This window comes from Rhincodon typus, chromosome 11 (genome assembly GCF_021869965.1).
Source record: "Rhincodon typus isolate 14 chromosome 11, sRhiTyp1.1, whole genome shotgun sequence".
NCBI classification, from domain to species: domain Eukaryota; kingdom Metazoa; phylum Chordata; class Chondrichthyes; order Orectolobiformes; family Rhincodontidae; genus Rhincodon; species Rhincodon typus.
In genome coordinates this window covers 74,631,262-74,657,861 of record NC_063342.1, presented here as the reverse complement: position 1 = coordinate 74,657,861, position 26,600 = coordinate 74,631,262, and the positions used below count along the sequence as shown (strand labels likewise).

General features: G+C 41.6%; 1 protein-coding gene across 5 annotated transcripts in view; it reads left to right on the top strand.

Moving 5' to 3' along the window:
* Positions 1 to 26,600, top strand: part of vwa8 (von Willebrand factor A domain containing 8) — a 325,734-nt gene that overhangs the window by 222,586 nt on the left and 76,548 nt on the right. For all 5 annotated transcript variants that reach the window (XR_007263236.1, XM_048603037.1, XM_048603036.1 and 2 more), the window contains 6 exons: positions 233 to 297; positions 5,991 to 6,116; positions 12,250 to 12,359; positions 15,311 to 15,465; positions 22,268 to 22,469; positions 25,672 to 25,753. Coding sequence is in view for 4 of the 5 variants with exons in the window: in XM_048603037.1 (XP_048458994.1) it covers positions 233 to 297; positions 5,991 to 6,116; positions 12,250 to 12,359; positions 15,311 to 15,465; positions 22,268 to 22,469; positions 25,672 to 25,753 (740 nt within the window). In the remaining variant the exon portion in view is untranslated. The remainder of the gene's footprint in view (positions 1 to 232; positions 298 to 5,990; positions 6,117 to 12,249; positions 12,360 to 15,310; positions 15,466 to 22,267; positions 22,470 to 25,671; positions 25,754 to 26,600) is intronic.

The following is a 26,600-nucleotide window of genomic DNA, read 5'->3' as shown; positions in this document are numbered from 1 at the left end:
TGAATTTCATCTCTAACAACGTCTGGATAAAACTATTCTTGTTCACATCTCCCCTTGCTCTTCTGGTGTTGATTTTAAGTTTAGATTAATTATCACTCACTCACCAGTAGAAACAGGATTAACCTTTCAGGGTTTATACAGCTGTATGGACGAAAGGTGAAGAATTGTATCTCCATAGTGGTAATATTTTTAACCAAGACAGTTACATGATTTGTTAACTTTCCTTTTACAGGATGGTTACAAAATGTGCAGAGAATTTTCACACAAAAATTGGCTGGTGTTCTACAAGAAACAAGGGTAAGAATTTATTTATCTTCAATCAGATTGAATTTTTCTTTAAAATAAGTTTTCTTGTTTTGTTAGCAAGCTTGCATTTTTATTCAGAACTATGGCCATGTGTATCAGGTCTGTGTACTCGACCTCTACCTGTACTTATCTTGGAAACTCACCTTGAGTTGTAAGTGCAGTATCTTGTATGATCGTGAACAACAAGATTGAGAGAGGTCTGGGTTCACTCCGTGCAGGCTTACTAAGTGATTGAATAAATAAATGTAACTAGATGACGACATTGGGACCTGGTTATTCATATTAGACCGGAGATGGGAATCAGCAATGTTTGCAATTGTCCCTGCAGTAAAATATCCAAAAGACGTGACAAAATAAACCAAAACCTTTTCAATCTTTGTTACTGAACGTGGGTGTTTTCACCTCTCCTATTCCGTTTGTCTATAAACAATATATGTCAAGAAAGGATAGATTTCAACAAAACTTGGCACAAATAGGGTATGGCCAAGAAGAACTAGTTAATTTATGACAAAGATAAAGATTTGGATGCACTTCTTGGAATTTATAAAAGATCTGCTAACATTAGGAGATAGGGTAAATTAACTTTTTTGTCATGTGTTAATTTAGAATATTATTGATTGTCACAATCGTCAAAATGTAATCAAAATTTTCAGAGCAGGTCGTTGAATGTGGACAAGTGTGATAGAAGCTCTAAATGAGAAGATGTATTTTTTCAGCTTTGCAGTTCTAGAGCATCAGCCAGCCATGGAAAAGTGTCAAGATTCTGAAGAAGAGTCTTTGCTTTATTCACTGGTGAAGTGCAGGTGTCGCTGGCTGGCCAGCACTTTTATTGCTCATCCATTGTTGTCCTTGAGAAGGTGGTGGTGAACTGCCTTTGTCCATGTTTGCACCAAGGCTGAGTGGCCCTATCGAAACCCATCTAGGCTTTGCTGAACAGGAGCTGCTTGATAGCACTGTTGATGCTGCTTTCCATCACTATACTGATGATGGAGAGTAGATTAATGAGGCCAGGTTGGATTTGTCCTGCTTTTTATGTACAGGGTATACCTGGGTAATTTTCCACATTGTCGGGTAGATGCCATTGTTGTAACTATACTGGAACAGCTTGGCTAGAGTAACACATTCTAGAGCACAAATCTTCAGTAATATTGCCAAAATGTTGTTGGGACCCATAGCCTTTGCAGTATCTAGTGCTTCCAACCGTTTCTTGATATCATGTAGGGCGAATTAAATTGGTTGAAGACTGGTATCTGTGATGCTGGGAACCACTGGAGGAGGCCAGTATGGATTTGGCACTTCTGGATGAAGGTTGCTGAGTTGTGCAAGATTCGAAGCATTAGCTCTTTATCTGTCCACAGTTGCTGGCATATTTGCAGAGCTTCTCCAGCAGTTTCTATTTTTATTTCAGATTGCCGGTATCTGCGGTATTTTGCTTTAACATGATAATAACTTTGTCTGTAGAAATCAATATTGTCCAGAACAGCAGGGAGTTGGGGGGTTCTCAGTTTAATATCTCATCTGAGACGTGGTACCCCTGACAGTGCGGCCCTCCCTCAGTATTAGCTGTGATATATCAGGCTAATAATTGTGTTCAAGGCTCTGGGATGGGACAGGAACCCAAAATCATTTGATTCAGAGGCAGGAGCCACTGATTATCCACTTAGATAAGATACCAGAGTAACAGCCAAGGTACTGTTGCCTGAAAGGTACTGCTTCATTGTTTGGTGCTTTCAAGATATAAGGAGAGAAAACTGAGAGCAACAAGAGAGAAAGGCATGGAATTATGAAAAATCGCTCCTTCAGCTAGCCACAGAATCATTAAAAAAAAATGTGAAATATGAGCAGGAGGAAGACATTTGTCCCCTCAAGACTGCCCCGCCATTCTGTAAGATCATGACCAATTGTTCCCAGGCTTCAACTCCTCCTTCATGTCAGCTTCTTAAAGCCCTCAACTCCTCAATATTTAAATACTCTAGCCACCTCCTTCTTTTAAATAGTTTCAATGATCCACAGAATTACAGACATTCAGTACCCTCTGCGAGAAGAAATTCTTCACATCTCAGTTTTATATGGATGTCCCTGGATTCTGTAACTATGTCCCTTGTTCAAGATTTCCCCCACTAGTCATTGAATCCCTACCATGCAGAAAGAGGCCATTTGGCCCATTGAGTGTGCACTGACTCTGAAGAATATTCCACCCAGACCCACACCCCATCCCAGTAACCCCACATGGCGTTTTCACCATGGCTGATCAACCTAGCATGCAAACCCCGAACACTACGGGGCAATTTTTAGCATGGGCAATCTACCTAACCTGCACATCTTTGATCTGTGGGAGGAAACCGGAGCACCTGAAGGAAACCCAGGTCCCTGGTGCTGTGCCGCCGTCCTGCCACTAGTGGATGCATCTTCTCATCAGCTACCCTATTAAGCCCCTTCAGAATCTTATATCTTTGAAGAAGATCAACTGTCATTCATCTAAACTCTGAATAATGGTGTAACCTGTTCAGCCAAAAGACAATTCGATTCATTAAAGAAATCAGCCTACTGACTCTCTTTGAACTGCCTACTATGTCATTATATCCTCTCTTAAATACAGGGACCAAATCTGTACACACAACTTCTGGTGTGGTTTCACCAATAGCCTGTACAGTTGTGGCAAGATTTCCCTCTTTTTAAACTCCACCTCCTCGCAATAAAGGCCAAACTTCCATTTGCTGTCTTAATAACTTGCTGCACCTGCATGTTAACCTTTTATGTTTCATGCAGAAGAAAACCCATATTCCTCTGCAATGCATTTTTCTGGAGTGTCTCTTTATTTTAATTAATTCTTGACTCTTGATTCCTCCTACCAAAGTGCATGACCTTATTATTTCCTACATTAAACTCCATTTGCCAAGTTTTGCCCACTAACCTATCTATAATCAATTGCAGATTCCTTATGTCTTCATCATGATGTGCCTTCTCACGTTTTGTAGTGTCATCGGCAAATTTGGATACAGTGCACTCCGTCCCCTTCTAGTCATTAATATTGATAGTGAGCAATTGAGGTCCTAGGCCACTCCGGTGACACTGTACAAGTTACATCTTCAAACCTGAAAAAGACCATTAATCTCAACTCTCTGTCTTCTATGTGTTAACCAATCCTCAATCCATGCTAATACATTTCCCCCAATACTATGAGCTCCTATCTTGTATAACAAACTTTTGTGTGGTATCTTATTGAATGCCTGCTGAAAATCCAAATACTCTGTATCTATCAGTTCCCACTTATCAAATCTGCTTATAATATCCTCAAAGAACTCTAGCAAACTTTTCAAGCATGATTTCTCTTTCGGGAAACCATGTTCACTTTATTTGATTGGGTTAAGCTTTCCTGAATAACCCACTATTTCTTCTTAGACCATAAAAAAATAGGAACAGGAGTAGGCTGTTCGGCCCCTCGAGCCTGCTTTGCCGTTCAATAGGATCATGGCTAATCCAACATTCCTCGTATCCCCTTTCCTGCCCTTTCCCCGTAATGTTTGATTGCCCTGACTGATCAAGAATCTATCGATCTCAGTCTTAAATATACACAAGGAATCTGCCCCACAGCTCCCTGTGACAAGGAGTTCCAAAGACACACAACCCTCTGAGAAGAAATTCCTCCTCATCTCGGTCTTAAATTGGAATCTCTTTATTCTGAGACTATGCCATCTGGTCCTAGACTCATCCATGAGGGGAAATATCCTGTCAGCATTTACCCTGTTATGTCCCTTAAGAATCCTATATTTTTCAATGAGATCACCTCTCATTCCTCAAAACTCCAGTGAGTAACGTCCCAACCTGTTTAATCTTTGCTCGTAAGACAATCCCACAATACCAGGGATCACCTAGTAAACCTTCTCTGAACTGCCTCAAATAAAACAATATATTTCCATAAATAAGGGGATCAAAACTGCTCACAGTTTCTAGAAGTGGTCTCACCAGCACCTAAAACAGTGGAGTAAGACTTTCCTACTCTTATACTCCAACCGCCTTGAAATAAGGACCAACATTTGATTTGCCCCTGATTACCCTGCTGCTCCTATGTGCTAGCTTTCTGTGTTTCATGCACAAGTACCCCTAAATCCCTTTGTGTTGCAGCTTTCTGTAGTTTATCTCCATTTAAATAACATTGTGTTCTTCTTCCCTTCCAAAATTAACAACTTCACACTTTCCCACATTATACTCCATTTGCCTTCTTAATTGCCCACTTACCTAACTTATCAATATTTCTCTATAAATTGCTTGTATCCCTCTCAGAGCCTGCCTGTCCGTCTATTTTTGTATCATCTGCAAATTTGACTACGGTGCATTCCCTTCCTTCTTCCAAGTCATTAACATATATTGTATTACATATTTGACAGAATTAATTTAAAGGGTGTGACTGTCTTCTAAAACACAGTGTCTAGGTATATTTCTCCCGCCTGCCTGATGTGTAGCAGCTCAGGCTCTAACACATCAACCCTGAGCTGAAGCTCCTCAAGTAGTTAGCACTTGCTGTGATGTGCTGAATTAAACCACTTGACCATTCAAAGAAGCACAGAAGAAAACCTACCAATCATGTATCTACCCATCATGTGGAGGCAATTGCCTAGTGGTGTTATCACTGGACTGTTAATCCAGAGACCCATATAACGTTCTGGGTACCTGGTTCGAATCCTGCCATATCAGATGGTGGAATTTGAATTCAATAAAATATCTGGAATTCAGAGTCTAATGATGACCGTGAATCCATTGTTCATTGTTGGAAAAACTCATCTGGTTCACTAATGTCCTTTAGGGAAGGACATCCTTACCTGGTCTGGCCTACATGTGACTCCAGACCCGCAGCAATGTGGTTGACTCTTAACAGCCCTCTGGGCAATTAGGGATGGGCAATAAATGCTGCTTATCCAGCAAAGCCCTTGTTGAATGAATAAAAAAAATCCTGTATCACACTTTGGCTCTGACAGGTAGAAATAGATTGAAGGGCCTCCCTCTCCCACCTGTTTTTATTTCCCACCACCACTGCCTTTCTTACATAGATCTGTTCTCGGTGTGCTGGGCCCCTCTCTCAAATGCTGCAGTTTATTTCCCTCTGATGTTGCACTTCTCACCCACGTCTGCTTTCTCAGAATTATTTACTTAGAGCAGTTTTCTGTTGCCTAAGTGAACCGAAATGGTGGGTAAATGACAGAATTTGGCATGCATGTCGTACAGTGCTTTAGCTGAACACGTGACCGAATAGCCTATCTCAGTTTCAATTCCTGCAGCCATATTTTATTGTGAAATTGCCTGTGTAACCTTGCCCTACCAACAGCAGTACAATATAATGTCAACATGGTAAGTTTAGACTCTTTCCATTGTAATGGCAACATAAAGGTGATGACAATGTGAGGGTGACTTCATTATAGGTGGAGCCAGTGTGTTCACTTTCGTTGATCCCACAGGCTGCTTTATATAGATGTAGACTTCCTCATGTAACTCCCTCGTGTTAAATTGTAATGGACTGTTGAAGACATGGAGAACTGCAGGATGTCAACAGTACATGTAACAGATTCCCAACAGTGTGTCTGTCAGTTGCGGAAATTAGTGGTTTTGAGACTTGAAACTGGATAGAAAAATTTATTTAGTCGTTAAAAGATGTTCCATGTTAAGTAATGGATGATTCTGTTTTATAGGAATTCCTTGGATGTGTTGGATGTTCTCGAGGGCCGTGCACACACCATATCTCTGCCAATTGAAGTTAAGTATGTTCATTTGGTGGCTGAAGACAGGTGGTTGTTGGTGGAAAATAAGACAAACAAGTGAGTGCAGCACATTTCTTTCTCCTTGTGTCCCTCATTTAGCTGTCATAGTTTCATACATTGCTATCAACTTTCACCTCAAATCTCCCCTTAAAATGTCCTTTGCTCCAAGGAAAATAATCACTCCAGCCTAATGTTGTAACTAAACCCCTATCACAATTCTCGTAGATCTCCTCCGCCCACTCAAATTCTTCCAAAGTGTGGCCACCAAAGCCAGGGAGCTATAGACCAGTGAGCCTGACATCAGTGGTGGGCAAGTTGTTGGAGGGGATTCTGAGAGACAGGTATTTACATGTATTTGGAAAGGCAAAGACTAATTACTGATAGTCAACATGGCTTTGTGTGTGGGAAATCGTGTTTCACCGGCTTGATTGAGTTTTTTGAAGAAGTGACGAAGTGGATTGATAAAGGCAGAGCAATGGATGTTGTCAGTGTGGACTTCAAAACTCGACAAGGTTCTGCGTGGTAGACTGGTTAACAAGGTTAGATCACATGGAATACAGGATGAACTGGCTATTTGGATACAAAATTGGCTAGAACGTAGGAGACAGAGGGTGGTGGTGAAGAGTTGCTTTTTGGACTGGAAGCCTGTGACCAGGGGTGTACTGCAGGGATTAGTGATTGGTCCACTGCTTTTTGTCATTTATCCTAATGATATAGATGTGAATATAGGAGGAATAGTTAGTAAATTTGCAGATGATTGGTGGTGTAGTGGGCAGCAAAGAAGGCTACCTCAGAATACAGTAGGACCTTGCCCAGTTGGGCCGATGGGCCAAGCCGTGGCAGATGGAGTTTAATCTAGATAAATGTGAGGTGCTACATTTTGTTAGGGCTAATCAGGGCAGGACTTAATACACTTATACACTTAATGGTAAGGTCCTGGGGAGTGTTGCCGAACAAAGAGACCTTGGAATGCAGGTTCATAGTTCATTGTAAGTGGAGTTGAAGGTAGATAGGGTAGTGAAAAAGGTGTTTGGTATGCTTGCCTTTATTGGTCAATGCATTGAGTATAGGAGTTGGGAGGTCATGTTGTGGCAGTGTAGGACATTGGTTTGGCTAGTTTTGGGATACTGTGTGCAATTCTGGTTTCCTTGCTATAGGAAAGATGTTGTTAAACATGAAAGGGTTCAGAAAAGATTTACAAGAATGTTGCTGGGGTTGGAGGGTTTGAGTTTATAGGCTGGGGCTGTTTGCGCTGGAGCGTCGGAGGTTGAGGGGTGACCTTTTCGAGACTTCTAAAATCATGAGGGACGAGGATGGTATGAATAGGCAAAGGTCTTTTCCTCAGCGTAGGAGAGTTCAAAGCCAGAGGGCATAGGTTAAGGTGAGAGGGGAAAGATTTAAAAAGGACCTAAGGAGCAACTTTTTTAACACAGAGGGGTGCGTGTATGGAATGAGCTGCCAGAGGAAGTGGTGGAGGCTGGTACAACATTTAAAAGGTATTTGGATGGGTACATGAATAGGAAGGATTTAGAGGGATATGGGCCAAATGCTGGCAAATGGGACTAAATGAGTTTGGGATATCTGGTCTGCATGGACAAGTTGGACTGAAGGATCCGATTCCATATTGGTACGTCTCTATGACTGTATCACCAAGACATATGGAGCAGGGAAGGGCAGGACTCAATATGTGTAGAATCTTCAGGTGAGGGGTGCTGCAATATTGATCAAGGAATGAATTAGTGCAATGAGCCATGAAATCTTAGAAGCCTCCTTAGTTCAGGTCGTACGGCTTGAACTTAGAAACAGAAGGGGCAGTCACGTTACTGAGAGTGTACAATCAATCAGTGAGTTATACAAAGGCAGATATGTGCACAAATCTCAGTGAAGTGTAAAAATAATAGGATAAGACTAATAGGGGGTTTCAACTTCTCCAATGTTACCTGGGACAGACAACGTGAAAGGCTTAGAGGGGGCTGACTTCTTGAAATGCACACAGGAGAGTTTTTAAACCAACACGTGGAAAGTCCTACAAGACAATTGATGGGCCTGATTTTGGTAAGCAAAGCCAAGAAAGTGGTAGAAGTGTTCATAGGGGAGCATTTTGGTGATAGTGACCATAATTCAGAAAGATTGAAAGTAGTTATGGGAAAGGACTAATTTGGATCAGAAATAAAAGTTCTCAACTGGAGGAAGGCTGATTTCAAGATAAAACAGGATCAGCTGGTGGAAGGCTCTTGTGGTAGTGTCCGTACCTCTGAACCAGGAGACCTGGGTTAAAGTTCCACCTGCTCCAGAGGTTGATTGAAAAAATTTCTAAAACATGATTTGGCCAAACTGGACTAGGAGCAGCCACTTGTAGAAAAATCTATTTCAGAGCAATAGGAATCATTTAAAAAGGAAATAGTGAGAGTGCAACCTGACATATTCCTGTAGAAGTGAAGATTTGAGATGAACAGTTCCAGAGAACCTTAGATGGCAAATAATGTACAGGATTGGGGAAGGGAAAAAAGGTACTGTATGGCAGATACTGAGGGCTCATCTTAGCAGCTGCCCAGAGGACTATAGAATGTGTAGGAGTTTACTTAAAAAAAGAAAAAGGGAAAGCAAAGAGGGGCATTAAAGAACGCTGGTGGGTAAATAAAGGAAAATCCAAAAATATTTCTTATGTATTTTAAAGACAAGAAGATAACCAGGGAAAGAGCAGAGCTTATTGGAGACCAAAGTGGCAATATTTGTGTGGAGACAGAAGGTGTAGGTGAGATTTTAAATGAAATTTTGTATTTGTTTACTATCAAGAAGAAAACTGCAGGTTTAGAGATCAGGGAGGGGGGCTATGATATACTGGAACAAATTAACATGGAGAGGAAGATGGAATTAGTGATTTTAATAGAGTCATAGTCATACAGCATTGAAATGGACCTTTCAGTCCAACTCCACCATGCTGAACAGATATCGTAAACTGATCTAGTCCCATTTGCCAGCATTTGGCCCATATCCCTGGAAATCCTTCCTATTCATATACCCCTGCAGATGCCTTTTAAATGTTGTAATTGTACCCACCTCCTCCACTTTCTCTGGCTGCTGGTTCCATGCACACACTGCCCTCTGTGTGAATAAGTTGCCCCTCAGGGTCCTTTTAAATCTTTCCCCTCTTATCTTAAGCCTATGCCGTCTAATTTTGGACTGTCCTACCCTGGGAAAATGGCCTTGGCTATTCACCTCATCTATGGCCCTCATGATTTTATAAACCTCTATAAGGTCACCCCTCAGCATCCAACATTCCAGGGAAAATAGCCCAAGCCTATTCAGCCTCTTCCTATAGGTCAAACCCTCCAATCCCAACAACATTGTTATAAATCTTTTCTGAACTCTTTCATGTTTAACAACGCCTTTTATATATCAGGGAGACCAGAGTTGAACTCAGTGTTCTGAAATTGGTCTCACTAATGTTTTGTACAACCAAACATAACATATACTCAATGCACTGACCAATGAAGTCAAGCTTGCAAAATGCCTTCTTCACTACCCTGTCTACCTGCGATTCCACTTTCAAGGAACTGTGCACCCGTACCTCTAGGTCCTTTTGTTTGGCAACATTCCCCAATGCCCTGCCATTAACTGTATAAGTCCTGCCCTGATTTGTCTTACCAAAAAGCAACATCTCACATTTATCTAAGTTAAACTTGATCTGCCATTTCCCGGCGCATTGGCCCACCTGACCTTCACTGTCCACTACGCCACCAATTTTGGTGTCATCTGCAAACTTATTTACCCTACCTTCCAAATTTGCATTGAAACCATTTACATAAATGATGAAAAGCAGTGGACCCAACACTGATCCTTGCGGCACACCACTGGTCACAGTTTTCCAGTCTGAAAAACAACCCTTCACCACCACCCTCTGTCTCCTCCCTTTAAGCCAATTTTGTTCAATTCATAAGCTTCCCCTGGATTCCATGTGATCTAATCAAGTTCTTCCCTTTCTATAACCTCTGCATTACCTGTTACTGTTAGGCTGGTATAAGTGAAAACTGAAGCAAAATATTAATTTAGTGAGACCACAATTTCTGTGTTCCCCACTATTAACTCTCCAGTCTCATCCTCCAATGGACCAACATTCACTTGAGCTACTGTCTACCTTCTTATATACTTACAGAAGCTTTTGCTATCCTTTCTTATATCTTAGACTAGTTTTCTTCCATAATTTACTTTTGTTCTTTAAATGACTTTTTTTTAGTAAACCTTTGTTGGTCTTTAAAAGTTGCCTAATGTTCTACTTTCCCACATGCCTTTGCAATATGGTATGGCTTATTTTTTGTCTTTATATTCTCTTTAACTTCCTTGCTTAGCCATGGATATTTTTTACCCCTCTGACAATCTTCCTTCCTTTCTGGAATATATTTTAGCTGGGAGCAATTGAGTATCTCCTTAAAGTTCAGCCATTGTTCTTCATCTGTCCTACCTTATAGTCTCCCTGCCCAGTCTGTCTTCATGCTAATTTAATAACCTCTGTTTAACTCCAGAACACTAGTGTGGGTCTCTAGTTTCAATTAGATCATTAATTAATCCCACCTCATTGCACAATGCCAAATCCAGAATATCCTGCTGCCTAGTTGGTTCCCCAACCTACGGCCTCCAGAAACAATCTCTAATATATTCAGTGAATGTTCCTTGATGCTATCCTTGTCAATTTGTTGAAGAATGTAAGAGGGCTTTGGATTCAGGAAATTTGGCAAGTTGGATCCAAAATTGACTTAGTGGCAAGTCACAGAGGATGATGGTCAAAGGGTGTTTTTGTGACTGGAAGCCTGTGTTCAGTGGCATACCACAGGGTTCAGTGCTGAGCCTTGTGCCGTTTGTAGTGTACGTTAATGATCTAGATATAAATGAGGAGGCATGATCAATAAGTTTGCAGATGACACAAAAAATTATGGATTCATGTCCTACTGCAGGCCACGACACAAATCAAGGCTGACATTTCTATACAGTACTAATGGAGTGTGGGGATGCCATTTTTTGGGGTGAGCTTTTAAACTGTGGCCCTTCCTCAGGTGCGTATAATAGATCTGACAGTACTGTTTCAAGTAAGAGCAGGGAGGTTGCTTCAGGACCAGCATAACAAAAAAAGATTATCTGGTCATTATTACATTGCTGTTTGAGTTATGCAAATTGACTGCTCTGTTTCCTACACAAAAACAGTGACTGCTGTTCACAAACTGTTCGTTTGAATGTAAAGTGCTTTGAGATGTCAAGTGGTTGTGACAAGTGCTATATAGATGTAATTCTGTGTTTTCCTTCAGAAGCCTCAGGGATCCTGATAAATCAGTTGCAATGTTTACTTGGAATCATGTTGCCTATTTGTTTGAGAACCAATTGCCCAAGTGCAGTTTGAGGCTGTATTCTGTTCCTTTGTGACCTTTACATGGTTCTTGATGTTTTTGCGCAGTTGTTCTCTCAGCATCCTTTTGTTAGTGTGATATTTATTTCCTGTACTTTCCATATCTGTGCCCTCTGGTTAAATTGCATAAACTTTATGCACTCATGCATGATTTCTCTTGTTTAAATGGTTTGTTCTTCTGCTTAACCTTTCTTGTTTTCAATGCATTACTTTCAAGAAAAGATCTTGGCCCATGGTAATTGTTTCAACCTGGGCTTTGGTACTTCATACCTTTGCACACTCCAGCAGAGAAACATATCAGACAGATAAGCCCACTGAACTGAACCTTGTCCAAATATCTTACATAAACTTCATTCTGCACTTCTTGGTATTTCTGCTCATGCCCTCTCAGATTTGTTCAGAGGAGACTAAGCAGAGCGACTCAGTGTGCACTATGCCCAACAAGGCCTAGCTAGGCCTGTTAATGGACAGAGCATTCATTTTTGCCCAATGTCTGTGCTCATAGGGTTTAGAGACATGAAGATGAGATGTATACCAGGCAGGATAGCTAGGATAGGAAGGAGTGAAAAATCATAAATCTGTGTTGTTAACAATATGTCTAACAGAACATTACTGTATTTCTGCGTGTTGATATAAATTTAAGAAGGTTTATTCCCTGTGAAGTCATTTTGATCACCATTAAAGTGTCAATGCCCTGATTCCATGTCCAATTGTCCAGTCTAATCACCTTCTGAGCTCTCTGGGATCTCTACTCCCCATTCATTAACAAGCAACTGTTGAATAATCTTTCAGGAAGTTCCTTCTGACAAAGCCGATGAGTATTGAATCTGACTTGTCTGGAACTTGTCAGCTGCATGTGATAAATGAGGAGTCGGTCAGCACGGGATTCGGAAACACTGTGGGTATGTGTTTTGCTCAGGATTGAAAATAGATACCTTCACTTTCTGTTTGTAGCTTTGAGGTGCTCTGTGTATTAACTTAAATTTAGTGTCTGCTAATCAGAGTAATCCTTTTGCTAAGTCTTTGAGGGGAGGGTGGGAGAATGCAAACTCTTGATGCCAACAGAAACCATGGATCAGAATGGAAGAAGGAGTTGCAACAGATAGATCATGGCTCAGCGATATCCCTCTGCAACAAAGCTGAGGAATTCTGGGGCTTCATTTGTTTCAGAATAACAAGAGAAGATCATATACATCATTGGTTGAATGCCCAGATGACCCAAATTGTTTTTTGCATTGACCTTTTCTGTTTCAGCTTCTCTGCGTTAGCTTCACTATCTGCATATCTCCAACAATTTAGATGCATCTCGAGAGCACTACTGTGATTGACCTAGGAGAAAAGTTTATAGTCACAATAACAAGTAAAATTACATCAACGATTTTGTTTATTAACTGTAAAAATATCAGAGACGCGAATAAGAAGGTCATATGACTGAAAGTAGAGTATCAGACAATGAAGTATCAGTTCATGTTTCAGATGGTTGGGAGGGTGGAAGATGGACGATCGAAGTGGGGGCAGACGTTAGGGGATGCCTGAATGGAGGAGGCCAAGAAATAAATCTTCCAGGACTAGGTGCAGACAGAGTTGGAAGCCACCAGCTGCATATTGGATCCAATTAACTACTTAATAAAAGTTTGCTGTCTCTCACCACTCGAAGAATAAAAATTTCAACAACCAGATGAGAAAATGTTGTGCAGTGTTGGAATGTGGCCAGGAATTAAAAATTTTGAGTGTATGTTTACTTTGTCGCTGATTAAAACTCTTAAAAGAGGGGATTTGACTTAAGATAAAGATCAGCCATTGAATTGTACCAATGTCAAAGTGAAATATGCAATGATGGTGTTCATGCATTTTTGTCACATCGCTTATCTCTCAGTTTTCACGCATGGGATCAGATGGATGATTAGACTTTCTGGCACTGTTGATTGTTTTGGAATGATAGTCTAGTATTTCACCAGTAGGTTAGGTGAAGTGAATTAGCCAGAATAATGATCTGTGCAAAAGGAGAGCAAGAAATTAGTTGCAATCTCTCTCAATAACACTGAGCCTAAATAGCCAGTAACAATAGAGAATTAACTGGGAAAGATATATAATCATGGCATCATCGAGGCTTTCTTCTTGGTGTATTTGACAAATTCATAGAGGACTTCAGGAGAACAGGTAACGGCCGTTTATTTTATATGCAGTTATGGAAAGGCAGCCTTAACACTGAAGGTTAAAGTTCACGGTGTTACAAAACATCTTTGAGCTTTTTACAGGTTACAACATGCATATTACAGTTCTCGTACTTCAATATTTACATGTCTGTTTGTTTCCTAGTCTTCCATAGGTGTTGTCTGTTCATCCACCCAACATCTCTGATAGTATGACTTCTATGCTATTAGCCTTGACAGTCTGAATACTTTGTTTGCTTTTCATTTCTCTGTACATCTGTGGTTTCCCATGTGCTTTGCTTGTTACTGACTATACGACAAAAGTTTTAATCGTTAACTAACAACGCATTCAGGCTTCAAAACCTGATTTTGTTTTATTCTCTAATGGAATATCAGCACATTTATTTCCCATCCATGATTTGGCAGCACTAGCTGAACTACCCTGATGGGGGCCAATAGCTACATGAACAACCAGTTTCAGCTTATGATTCGTAACTAATTTACACTTCCTAGAAGTGACATACTTTCACAAGTCCATTCTCTGCATGCAAAATCCTTACTGATTTCTGAATTACCTCAGAGCTTGGGAAGACTATGTATCATTGTTGCTGTCTCCTCAGCAGCACTTTGGGCCATTAGATTTGATTTGCCAACAATCCATATCCTCTTTCCTCTAGTAGTATAATTTATTGCAATTACTTGAAGTTTGGCATTCTTGAGTTTGTCCTGATTAGTGCAAGACAGATAAAACTAATGCATCACATCTCTCTTTTCAGTAATATTCAACTTTTCTACAGCCAGGCCACAGAGTTAAAGCTACATTTCTAGGCCCTTTCATCAGAACTGAGGAAAATTGGAAATGAAATAGGTTTTGAGTATGTGAAAAGGCCAGTGCCTGGAAGGAAGAAAAATAGAGAAGGTCTATGATATGAATGAGGGCTGGAGATATTAAATAAGAAAACGTTTCATGGAACAAAAGCAAAGAGAACATTAATGGATGTAGAAATTAAACGAAAGATGTGACTAGAGGTGAATGTAATGATAATAGCCATCCAAGTACAAAGAAAAGCCATTAAGTAATTTTATAAAAGCAAAACATAAAATTGGTTGTTATCTAAAATTGTAAATATTGAGTCTGGAAGGCTGAAATTGGCCGTAGTTGAGTCAAAAGATGATATGCTGTTACTCAAGCCTGTGTTATGTTTTATTGGAACACTACAGGAGGTCAAGGACAGAAAGGTCAGAATCGTAGCATCATACAGCATTTTAGTTTTCCTCTTAGGTTTAGAATTCCACCATTGAAGTTTTCTGTTTTTGTGTAAATGTGTAAATGCAGCAACCAATTTGCAAACTGCAAGTTCTCACTAGACGCAAGAGATAACCTGCTTTTAAATTGTTGGAAAAGAAATGATGGACAAAATGCTGAGAGAGTGCCCAACCCTTCTCCAGTCATCCTCTGGAGTTTTCATACATCCAATTTCGCAGGTAAATGAGGTCTTGAATTCACTTCATAAGGGGACAAAATGGAGCATTCTCTCAGGACTGGGCCCAAGTTTAGACCTCGTCTGTGATGGAGTTTGAACCCACAGTCTGACTCGAGGTGTTAGGGCAGTGCCAACTGAGTTAAAATGACATTTCATTGATTCTGCATTGGTTATTCCTGAATCACCTCTGATAGATTTTCCTTCCATTCATTTTAGCCCTGGAGCTTTCAAGCCCTAATATAGTGTCAAAGGAAGAATTACCCTCAGAAAACCTGAGCGTAGCCCTTGGGCAGAAGATTGTGTCTCCAAATCGGATTCTGTCTGACGAAAATAGCTATGCAACAATTGTTGTTGGGTTTCCAGACCTAATGGTAAGGCAGACTTTGACCGGATGGATTTTAGTCCAGTAGGAAGTACCGAAGTTTTCAATTTGCTGATGAATGATACCTGACAAGTGAAAGGGGTTGATTCTTAACTTGCTGAATTTAAAACCCGTAATGTGTTTTGATCATTGCACCTTGTAGAAAATGCCTGCTTTATGTTTTTTTGGAGAGGAACATTACATAATGGACAACCAATTAGCCAGGTTGAAAATCTATTCTAGTATCTCTTTTTAAGTAATTGGAAGTTTGCTGTCTCCGATTCACTGAATTGTTGCAGTAATGCTGTTTGCCCAGAGGTTACGCATTCAGCTGATACCCTCCTGACATATGTTTTTTTTTACAATCACACCCACAGCAAAAATATCACTGTGAACTTTCAGTAGTTGTTACTCTTTGTTGTACATGCTATACCAGATTGAGTGCTACTAATATGCTCTTCATAATTCTGCTACCAAAGCAGACGCAGGGTCAAGTGGTGATTGCACTCATAATAACCACCATCTATGGTCTGTCCTCTGATGTGGGCAGTGTCTGTTTTGTGGAAACCTACTATCAGGAGAAATAATGCTGCCAAAGGATTTTCTTAGTAGAATCGTCCATTAAAACAAAGCAATGGGATAGGTGGTAGTAATGTCACTGGACCAGTAACCTAGAACTCCAGGTTAATGTCCAGGGGACATAGATTCAAATCCCCTCCTTGGCAGATGGTGAAATTTGAATTCAATAAAAATCTGGTATAAAAAGCTAACCTAATGGTGACTGTGTAAAAGCCCATCTGGTTCTTTATCATCCTTATCAGGTCTGACCCATAGCAATGTGCTTAACTCTTAGCTGCCCTCTGGACAACTAGGGATGGGCAATAAATGCTGACCTAGCCAGTGACACCTATACCCCATGATCAAATTAAAAAAACTAAATACACACAGATTCTCACTGAGATTTCACTGTAAGTTCTCAAAGTGCAGAAATGCAGTACCTGGAAATGTGGTGCAAGTAGGTTTGATTGAGGTATTCAAGGAGGCATTGGATGATTATTTGGATTGCGGTGGTGTGCAGGGATATGAGGATAAGGCGGAGATCAGCATTAGATAGTAGAACCAGTGCAGGCATAATGGGCTAAATGGCCTCCTTCTGCACTGAAACAGTTCTGTGATTCTTGCAAAGAGGCTTTTGAATCTGTGGGACAGTGTTTTTACTGTGAACAGTGCATTGTGTCCCTTCAGAACAACAGGGTTAGTGCACTACCTCCAACCTCAACACCAATGAAATTCTCCTTCATAGTTTCAACCTTGATGTTTAATTCCTACTTACAAGCACATGGTTTGGTGTTTCCTCACATTACTGGAGCTGGGAAGAGAGGTGGGGCATCCACAGCTTGAGCTCCCTGGCCGACTAAACAAGTAAAGATTGAAACAAGATTAAAGAGGCATCTGATAAGTATTCACCTCATAATGCATTAGAAGATCATGCTGAATACAGAAAGGTAACAGCGAATTGGGAAAGGAAATATGAGGGGCAGAGTACATGCATGAAAAAAAGATTAGCTCCCCCCTCCCAGCCCTGTTAGCTAGATCTCCCCAATGTGTTGTCTTTCTCTGGATTCTCTGGCTACGATTAGACAGGTATGAATTAAATCATGTGAGAGTGATCCCACACACCTGGACAACAGTGGAGAGGCCTTGGAGGAGGATGGCATGGTCAACTGTGTTAAAGATTATAGACCAGTTGAGAAGAGAAAAATTTACTTTTGTCATTGTTGTACAAGGTAAACTGGTTAGTTAAGTTAGATCACATGGGATTCAGGGAGAGCTTGCTAGTTGGATACAAAATTGGCTTGATGGTAGGAGACGGGGTGGAGGAGAGTTGTTTTTCGGACTGGAGACTGGTGCTGGGCCCGCTGGTGTTCATCGTTTATGTAAACGATTTGGATGAGAATTTAGGATGCATGGTTAGTAACTTTGCGGATGACACCAAAATTGGTGACATTGAAGAAAGTTAGCTAAGTTTACAAAGGAATCTTGATCAATTAGGCCAGTGGGCTGATGAGTGGTGGATGGAGTTTAATTTGGATAAATGCAAGATATTGGATTTTGGTGAAATGAACAACAGTAGGACTGATACAGTTAATGGTAGGCCCTGGGTAGTGCTGTTAAACAAGAGACCTAGGGGCTCAGGCATATAGTTCTTTGAAAGTTGCATCACCTGTGGACAGGGTGGTTAAGAAGGCATTTAGCGTACTTGCCTTCATCGCTCAGACTATCGTGTATAAGAGTTGGGACGTCATGTTGAGGTTGTACAGGATGTTGGTGAGGCCAGGTTTGGAATACTGTGTACAGTTCTGGAAGGAAATTATTAAAATGGAGAGGGTTCAGAAAAGATTTGTAAGGATTTGAGTCATGAGGCAAGGCTGAATAGGCTTAAGTTCTGAGGAAGGGTCACCGGACCCGAAACGTTAACTCTGTTTTTTCATTCACAGATGCTGCCAGACCTGCTGGGCTTTTCCAGCAACTTTGTTTTTGTTCCTGGATAGGCCGGGACTTTTTCACTGGCGTTTGAGGGGTGACCTTATGTGGATTTATAAAATCATAAGGGGCATAGATAAGGTGAATACCCAAGGTATTCCATAGGGTAGGGGAGTTGAAAACTAGAGGGCAATTTTTTTAAGCTGAGTGGAGAAAGAATTAAAAGGAACCTGAGGGGCAACTTTTTTACACAGAGTAGTTCGTGTGTGGAGGAACTGCCAGTGGAAGTGGTGGATGCAGGTACAGATACAAAATTTAAAAAACATTTGGACAGGTACATGAATAGGAAAGGTTTAGAAGGATATGGGCCAAATACAGGCAAGTGGGACTAGTTGAGTTTGGGAAACTTGGTCAGCATGGACGAGTTGGACTGAAGGGTCTGTTTCTGTGCTGTATGACTCTGACTCTAGGGAAGAAAAGTCAATGGATTTGTAAATGGGAGGAAAGGAGCAGTTTAATAACCTGTTTTATAAACTTCACCAGAAAATCAGTAAGAGAGGATGCAAACGTTGACACTTGGTTGTCCAACTCAGGACAATTCAGGACTGGATGAGGAAGAAGAGAAAGACTTTTAACAAGTCAGCTGTAGCCCTGAATAAATATAGGAAGTGCAGCAGGGAACTTAAGAAAGCGATTAGAAGAGCAAAAAGGGAGCATGGAAAAGCACTTGCAAATAGGATTAGGGAGAATCCTAAAGTATTTTATAAATATATTTAAGGGAAGATATCAACCAGGGAAAGAGTATGGCCCGTTAGGGACCAAGGAGGCAACCTGTGTGTGAACCTGCAGTATATTAGAACAGTGTTAAATGAGTACTTCTGTTTGTCCTCACCCTGGAAGTGGAGAACATAGGTACAGAATTCAGGAAAAAGGACTGTGAGGAACTTGCACAGTTTGGCATAGGACATGGGGAGGTATTGGAGGCTCTGACAGGCTTAAAAAACAGAGACATCCCCTGGTCTAGATGAATTGCACCCCAGATTGCTGTAGGAGGTGAGGCAAAAGTTGCAGGGGCTCTGACACAAATTTTTGATTCTTCTCTGGCCATGGCGTTTGGTCCAGGGGACTGGAGGATGCTGAATGTAGTTCCACTTTTCAGTAAAGTTGGTAGAGATGAACCAGGAAATCACAGACTAGTGAATCTCTTGTCAGTGGTAAAGAAACTCTTGGAGAAAATTCTGAAGAACAGAATTAATGTCCACTTGGAAAAGCATGGGTTAATTAGGGATAGTCAACAGGGCTTTTTCAGAGGGAGGTATGCCTAAGAAATTTTCAAAAAATTCTATCAAGTGTGAGCAAGTACGTATATGAGGGAAGTTCAGTTGGATTTTAACACAGCTTTTGACAAGTTACCACATGGAACACTGATTGAGAAGATTAAAGTACATGGAATTCATGGCAACTTGGCGAGATGGATCAGAAACTGGCTTAATAATAGGACACAAAGGTCGTGGTAGAAGGCTATTTGAGTGACTGGAGGCCAGTGTCCAGCAGTGTACCATAAGGATCAGTACAGGGACCCTTATTGTTTGCTTTGTACATAAATGATATAGCTGAAAATGCTGGCGGAGTGTTAAGCAAGTTTGCAGATGGCACCAAGATTGGTAGAGTGGTTAATGGTAAAGAAAGTGGTTACAGGAAGATATGGATGAGTAGATCAGATGGGCAGAGCAGTGGCAGATGGTATTTAACCCTTATAAGTGTAAGGGGATGCGCTTAGGAGGAAGAAACAAGATTAAGGAATATTTAATGAATGGCAGGACACTGGGTAACTTAGAGGAACAAAGGGATCTTGGGATAATTATTCACAGATCCCCGAAATTGGCAGACCACGTGAATAGGATAGTTAGAAGAAGGCATGGGGGCACTTGCTTTTGTCAGTCATGGCATAGAGTATAACAGCAAGGAAGTAATGTTAGAGTTATTACAGAGCATTAGTTAGGCTGCAGCTGGAGTATTGTGTGTAGAACTGGTCACCTCACTCCGGGAAGGATGTGATAGCGCTAGCAGGGGTACAGAGGAGGTTCACCAGGAGTGGCATGGAGCAATTGAGCTGTAAGGAAAGACTAGATAGGTTTGGATTGTTTCTTTAGAGCAGAGAAGGCTGATTGAGGTGTTTAACGTTATGAGAGGTTTGGGCAGGTGATTAAGGAGCAGCTGTTCCCCATGGCTGAGGAGTCAATCACGAGGGGCATAGTTTTAGGCTAAGAGGCAAGAAATTCAGAGGAAATTTGAGAAAAATGCTTTTTCACTCAGAGGATGGTGGGAATCTGGGATGCACTGCTTGGGAAGGTAGTGGAGGCCACAAACCTTACAATCTCTTAAAAATAAATTTAGATGAGCACTTGAAATATCGTAACATCCGAGGGTATGGGACAAGTGCAGGAAATTAGGTATTCTAAAAGTGGCCTCATCAATGTCCTGAACAGCCGCAATCTTCACCCTGTCTATGTGCGACTCCACTTTCAAGGAACTATGCACCTGAACCCCTAGGTCTTTGTTTGGCAACTCTCCCCAGGGCCCTGCCATTAACTGTGTAAGTCCTGCCCTGGTTTTCCTTATCCAAGTGCAACAACTCACATTTATCTAAATTAAACCCATCTGCCACTTCTCTGCCCATTCACCTATATCAAGATTGCATTACACTCTGAGATAATCTTTCTCATTGTCCACTACACCACCTATTTTGGTCTCATCTGCAAACTTACTAACCTGGAGGACAGATCTATCTGTGGCAATCTGGGTCCTACACAATTAATGTCTATGGAAGAAACCAGACAGAACCTGGAATGACGTTCCATTAGGCGGCTGGTGTTTCCCTTAAATTAGCACCTTTCAGTAACTCGTCACCAATAAGGTTTTCCACTTGATACCTGCCCTTGAGTTATGGATGCAAGGAGTGGTGGTGTTGTGTGGAGTAACATACTAGACAAGTCTGTCCCTCCTGTATGGACAAACACATGGAAATATCAGTTGGTTGGACTGGATTCTGGGTTGTGTTCTGGCAGGAGCAATGACTCACGCACTCCATGGCCTTGACTGACTGTGAGCTATAATCATAGAGTGACACCATACTAAATCACAATCAAGAGACAGCATGGAGAAGCAAAAAGAAGCTGGGACAGCGTTCCAAGAATCATGTAACAGAAGGTTCAATAAACAGAAAGTCATTTAGGAGACACGGAAAAATATTTTTCTCGTGGGGTATTTAGGCTCTGCTTTCACTGCCTTCAGGAAGAGAGAGTTTGAATATTATAACAAGATACACAGGTAGTGAATAGATTCTTGGTGAGCAAAGGGGTGAAATGTTACTGTGGGTAGGTGGGAGTGCAGAGTTATCAGGTAAGGCAGAACCTTAATGGTGAAACAAGGCTGAGTGAACTACTTCTGTTTCTAATTGATGTGCTTGTATGTCAGTCCTCACCCTAAAATCACTCTGTGGAAACTGACCACCATGTTTCAGGGTCTCTTAAACTTGGCAATTGACAAATTCAGACAGGTAGACTTTGATGCATTACAGCACAATGCTGTATGGACAGGGACAGTGAAGGAGTTTAATCGGTCAGATTGCACAATCAACACCACACAAAAGAATCAAGACCCATTGCAGTATTGCCTTGAAGGGTTCTTGGAAGCAGCTACCGCTTCCTCTGGCAGTTCATTCCACATTGAAGCACGCTCTGTGTGAAAAAGTTGCTCCTCAGGGCCCTTTTAAATCTTTTTCCTCTCACCTTAAAATTATGCTCTCTAGTTTTGAACTCCCCTACCCTAGGTAAAGACTGTGCTATTTACCTCGTCTATGCCTCTCGATTTTATAAACCTTTATAAGGTCACCCCTCGATCTCATACACTCCAGTGGAAGAAAGTCCCGGTCTATCCAACCTGTCCTTCTAATTCAAAACCTCCAATCCTGGTAACATCCATGTAAATCTTTTCTACACCCTCTCCAATTTAATTACATCCTTCCTATAGCAGGACAACCAGAACTGTATGCAGTACTCCAAAAGTGGCTCAATACTATCCTGTCCAACTGCAACATGACGTCCCTACTCCTCTACTCTGTGGTCTCAGCAATGAAGGCAAGTGTGCCAAATGCTGCCTTTACCACCCTAGCCTACCTGTGTCGCAACTTTCAAACTTTGTTATTTCTCATCGGCCAGTATACACATTGACAGCTGTGCAGACAGCGTGATCTCCTGCTAGCATTTTCATTTTTTTTAAAGTTGTTTAAATGCTTGTTTATATAATACTGATCTGTATCTCTGCAGTCTCCCAGTGAGGTGTACACATGGAAAAGAAAGGCTTCATTGGACAATGATGGTGCTGGCTCCCCAAAGAATAGGTTCTTCAGAGGGAGCTACGAGTCTGGGAGTGTGAAGCAATCCAACTGCATCACCCTGACCGGAGCCAACCAGGTGATTCGAGCTGTTGCTGTTGAAGATGTACCTATAAATGAAATCTACCCAAAAGGTTAGTGAGTGGTCCTGGGATTCTGCAGGCACTCTTTTTCAATTTAGCATCACCATTTATTTCCAGTTAATTTGTGGGATAGGAGCATTGCTGGCTGTGCCCCTCCCTAATTGCACTGAAGAAGATTGTGGTGAGCTGCCTTCTTAAACTTCTCCAGTCCATTTGGTGTGGGGACGGCCACAGTGCTGTTAGGGAGGGAATTCCAGGATGTTGACCCAGTGACGGTGATGGAATGGCAATATATTCCCAAGTCAGGGTGGTGGGCGGCTTGGATGGTGGTGGTGTTCCCATGCCTCTGTTGCCCTGACCCTCCAGGCGTTAGGAGTAATGAGTTTAGTAGGTGCTGTCAGAAGAATGTCGATCTAGTTATGAACTCGGGTCACAACACAACACATCTATAACTTGCAGCAAGTTGTAATGATATCTGCTTTTTACTCTCTGTAGTTCATTCTCACTCATTGTTGACTGTTCAAATTCATGCCCAACAACTGTCATCTGCCTTTGCAAACAACTGTTCTATCTACAACATCCCATACCTAGAATCAAAACAAAATCACAGATTGCCTACAGTGTGGAAGCAGGCCATTTGGTCCATTGAGACCACACCGAACCTCCGAAGAGCATTCCATGATAGATATAAGAGTCACATGCCAAGGGTCTAACCAGAGTAATAAGTAATTCAAAACTGTACAACCTAATTAAGGCAGAGAGATCATAAGAATTTATCGAGGTGATGGTCTCAAAACAAGATAGTAAGGAAGATTTTACATATATAGAACAGTGTAGTGGGGTCCCATGTTGCGCGACATGAACCCAACTTCACGGTTGAGGCCGGCTTCATGGATACGGAACTTGGCTATCAGTTTCTGCTCGGCGATTCTACATTGTCGTGTATCTCGAAGGCTGCCTTAGAGGACGTTTACCCAAAGGTTAGAGGTAAATATCCTTGACTGCTGAAATGTTCCCCAGTTGGGAGGGAAAATTCCTGTTTGACGATTGTTGCTTGGTGTCCATTCATCCGCTGCCATAACATCTGCATGGTCTTGCTGATATACCATGCTTTAGGGCATCCTTGCCTGCAGCATAAGTGATAGACAACATTGACCAAGTCACATGAGTATCTGCTGTGTATGTAGTGGGTGGCGTTCCCACATGATCTGACATGTCTTGCAGAAGTTCCCATGGCAGGGTTGTGAGGTGTTGTGGTTGATGTTGTCCTGAAGGCTCAGCAGTTTGCTGTGAACGATGGTCTATTTAAAGATGACCTTCTCTCTCACTTCACCTGATAAAGGGGCAACACTTCGAAAGCTTGTGATTTCAAATAAACCTGTTGGACTGTAACCTGGTGTCATCTGACATCTGACCTTGTCCACCCCAGTCCAATACCAGCACCTCCACATCTTCCCACAACACTGGACCAATGCCAACATAAATCAGTGACAACTTTTTCAGACTCTGAGTGTAATGCATTATCACTTCTTGATCTCTTTGTAGTTTCCACGGATGCTCGTACTATTCTCCAATGCCTGCCTACCAGTCATAGAGCACAGTATCAGCAGCAGTGTTTTTTTTATTCCGCTCCCGTTACAGAGCTCCCCAAGCATCTGTTCTCCACCCTGTCTAGCACTTTGGCCACATGCTGTTCACAAGTAATATCATCATGGGATCAACGCCTCCATGAGCAGTACACTGATGATATCCAGTTCTGCACCTCGGTTGTCTTTCCTTACACTGGCTCCAGTGCAACATTAGGCGGAGGCTGCATTTCCTTCAATTGGAAGTTAGTGTCCTTGATCCCAGCAGCAGCATCCAAACTCTTATCATTAAGGTGCTCCTGAAATGTTTAACTGAGAGTAGATATTTTCTAGTCAAGCTAGTCAGAGATGTTATTAAACACCTCTGGAGCAGTTGGGACTTGAACCTGGACCTTCTGTTTCAGAGATAGGGGCACTACCACTGTTTAAAGTTTTGGCAAAGATCTGTAGCTCGGGTTGTGGATTTGCTCGCCAAGCTGGCTTGTTCTCGTTTAGCCATTTCGTCACCATGCTGGGTGACGTCATCAGAGAGGCCTCCGATGAAGCAATGTTATTCTACTGTGCTTGGAATTTATCTGTCCAGTCTGTTATGGTGAGTACTGTCATTTCCGGTTTTGATCTGTATGGCTTTGAAAACCCATATACAAACTCATAGAGATCAAAAAACCAGAAACAACACTACTCGCCATAACGGACCGGACAGTATAAATTCCAAGCGGAGTAGAATAACGTTGCTTCATCGAAGACCCTACTGATGATGTCACCTAGCATGGTTACAAAACATCTGAACAAAAATAAGCCAGTTCGGCGAGCAAGTCAACAACCACACTACTACTATGCCACAAGAGCCCTTTTAGCTGTTAGTAAGGCATTAATACAGAGTTCAGCTTCCCCCAGATTCATTGTTAAAACAAAAGTATGATGCAAACATAAATCCTACTGCTGAACATGTGAAAGAATGCAATTTCATTTATGTAGTGCCTTATGCATAGTCAGAATGTGCCACAAGGCTTAACAGCCAATGAAGTAGCTTTGAAGTGAAGTCACTATTAAGCACCCAGACAATTACCAGACCATCTGTTTCAGCAACATTGGTTGCAGAATGAATGCAAGTTGTTGCTAGTTGTTAACCAGGACTTCTCTTCCGCGAGTGCCATCAGATCTCTAGTATCCACCTGGATGGATAGGGCCTCAGTATAATTTCTTACCTGAAGGATGGCACATCTGACAATGCAGTGGCTTGTTGGCCTGCCAGTATCAGCCTGGATTCAGACTCAAAAGTGAAACTCGAAATTAGGAGCTTCTGACTCAGAGCAGAGACTGACATGTCAGAAATAGGCAGGTTTTGAGAGATGTCAGGGACTCGGTCAAGCTTAAAAAATGGGTAAATGATCAGTCTGAATTCTATCCAACCCGCGTGAAGATGTACCTGAGGACATTTGGTCTCTATTTGACAGAAAAAAGGTGAGGATTGCATTTGGTAACTTTCAAGGTACACGCTCACTAAATTATTTCAACAGACAAATTATACAGCATGCAGTAAATAATGTAGTCTTTGTATTGCAGTTAAGTCCAGTCATGTTCCTATTCGCTCACCTTCAGTAAAGGGACCGAGGTGGTAAATGCCCAGCCCGGATCATCAGCGCTTTTATTTTCTTATCTTGTAGATGTGAAGCCTCCAAACACAGCTGGATTCTTGGAAGTAACAGATCTGAACTCCAAAAAGATCAAATATATTCCCATTCCAAGGTGAGAAAATACTGAATGGAGTAGTTCTAGGAGAAAGCACAAAGCAGGAGGGTATCAACAGCCACTTGATTGTTTCCACTATTTATTTAACTCTTGACCAACCTTTATCTTAACTCCATTTACCCGGTTACTCAGTTCAGTAAGACTTAGTACCTTTGTCTCACAAAAATCGGTTAATCTTGACTTTGAGATTTTATTGACATTGATCCTTAGTAACTTTTTGTGGGTAGAGAGAGTTCCAGTTTTCCATTACCCTTTGTGTGAAGATGTGGTTCCTTGCATTAGTCCTGAATGGTTTGGCTGTACTTTTAAGGAATATCAACCGTTTATTTCAGGTATGGTGGCTCAGCACTGCTGCCTCACAGTGCCAGGGACCGTGGTTCAATTCCAGCTTTGGGCGCCTCTCTGTGTGGAACTTCACATTCTCCCCATGTCTTTGCGGGTTTCCTCCGGATGCTCCTGTTTCCTCCCACAGCCCAAAGATGTACAGGTTAGGTGGATTGGCAATGTTAAATTGTCCAGGAATGTGCATTAGCCATGGAAAATACAGGGTTACAGGGGTAGGAAGAGGGGCAGTCTGGACTTGATGGGCTGAATGGCCTGTTTCCATACTGTAGGGATTCTGTGATGTGGAGGTACGGATCTGTGTCATACCCACAGAGCTTTCACTTGTGGAGCTAGGCGTCATTAATAAGAGACAGTCACCAACAAACTCAATTGGAAATTCACAGCGAAATCTTTATAGCCAGACAGTGATAGGAATTGTGGAACACCACATGGTGTTATTAAAGTGAATGTATTTGGTGCAATGAGTAGCTAAGTAGATAAGTACGTGGGGAAGAAAAGA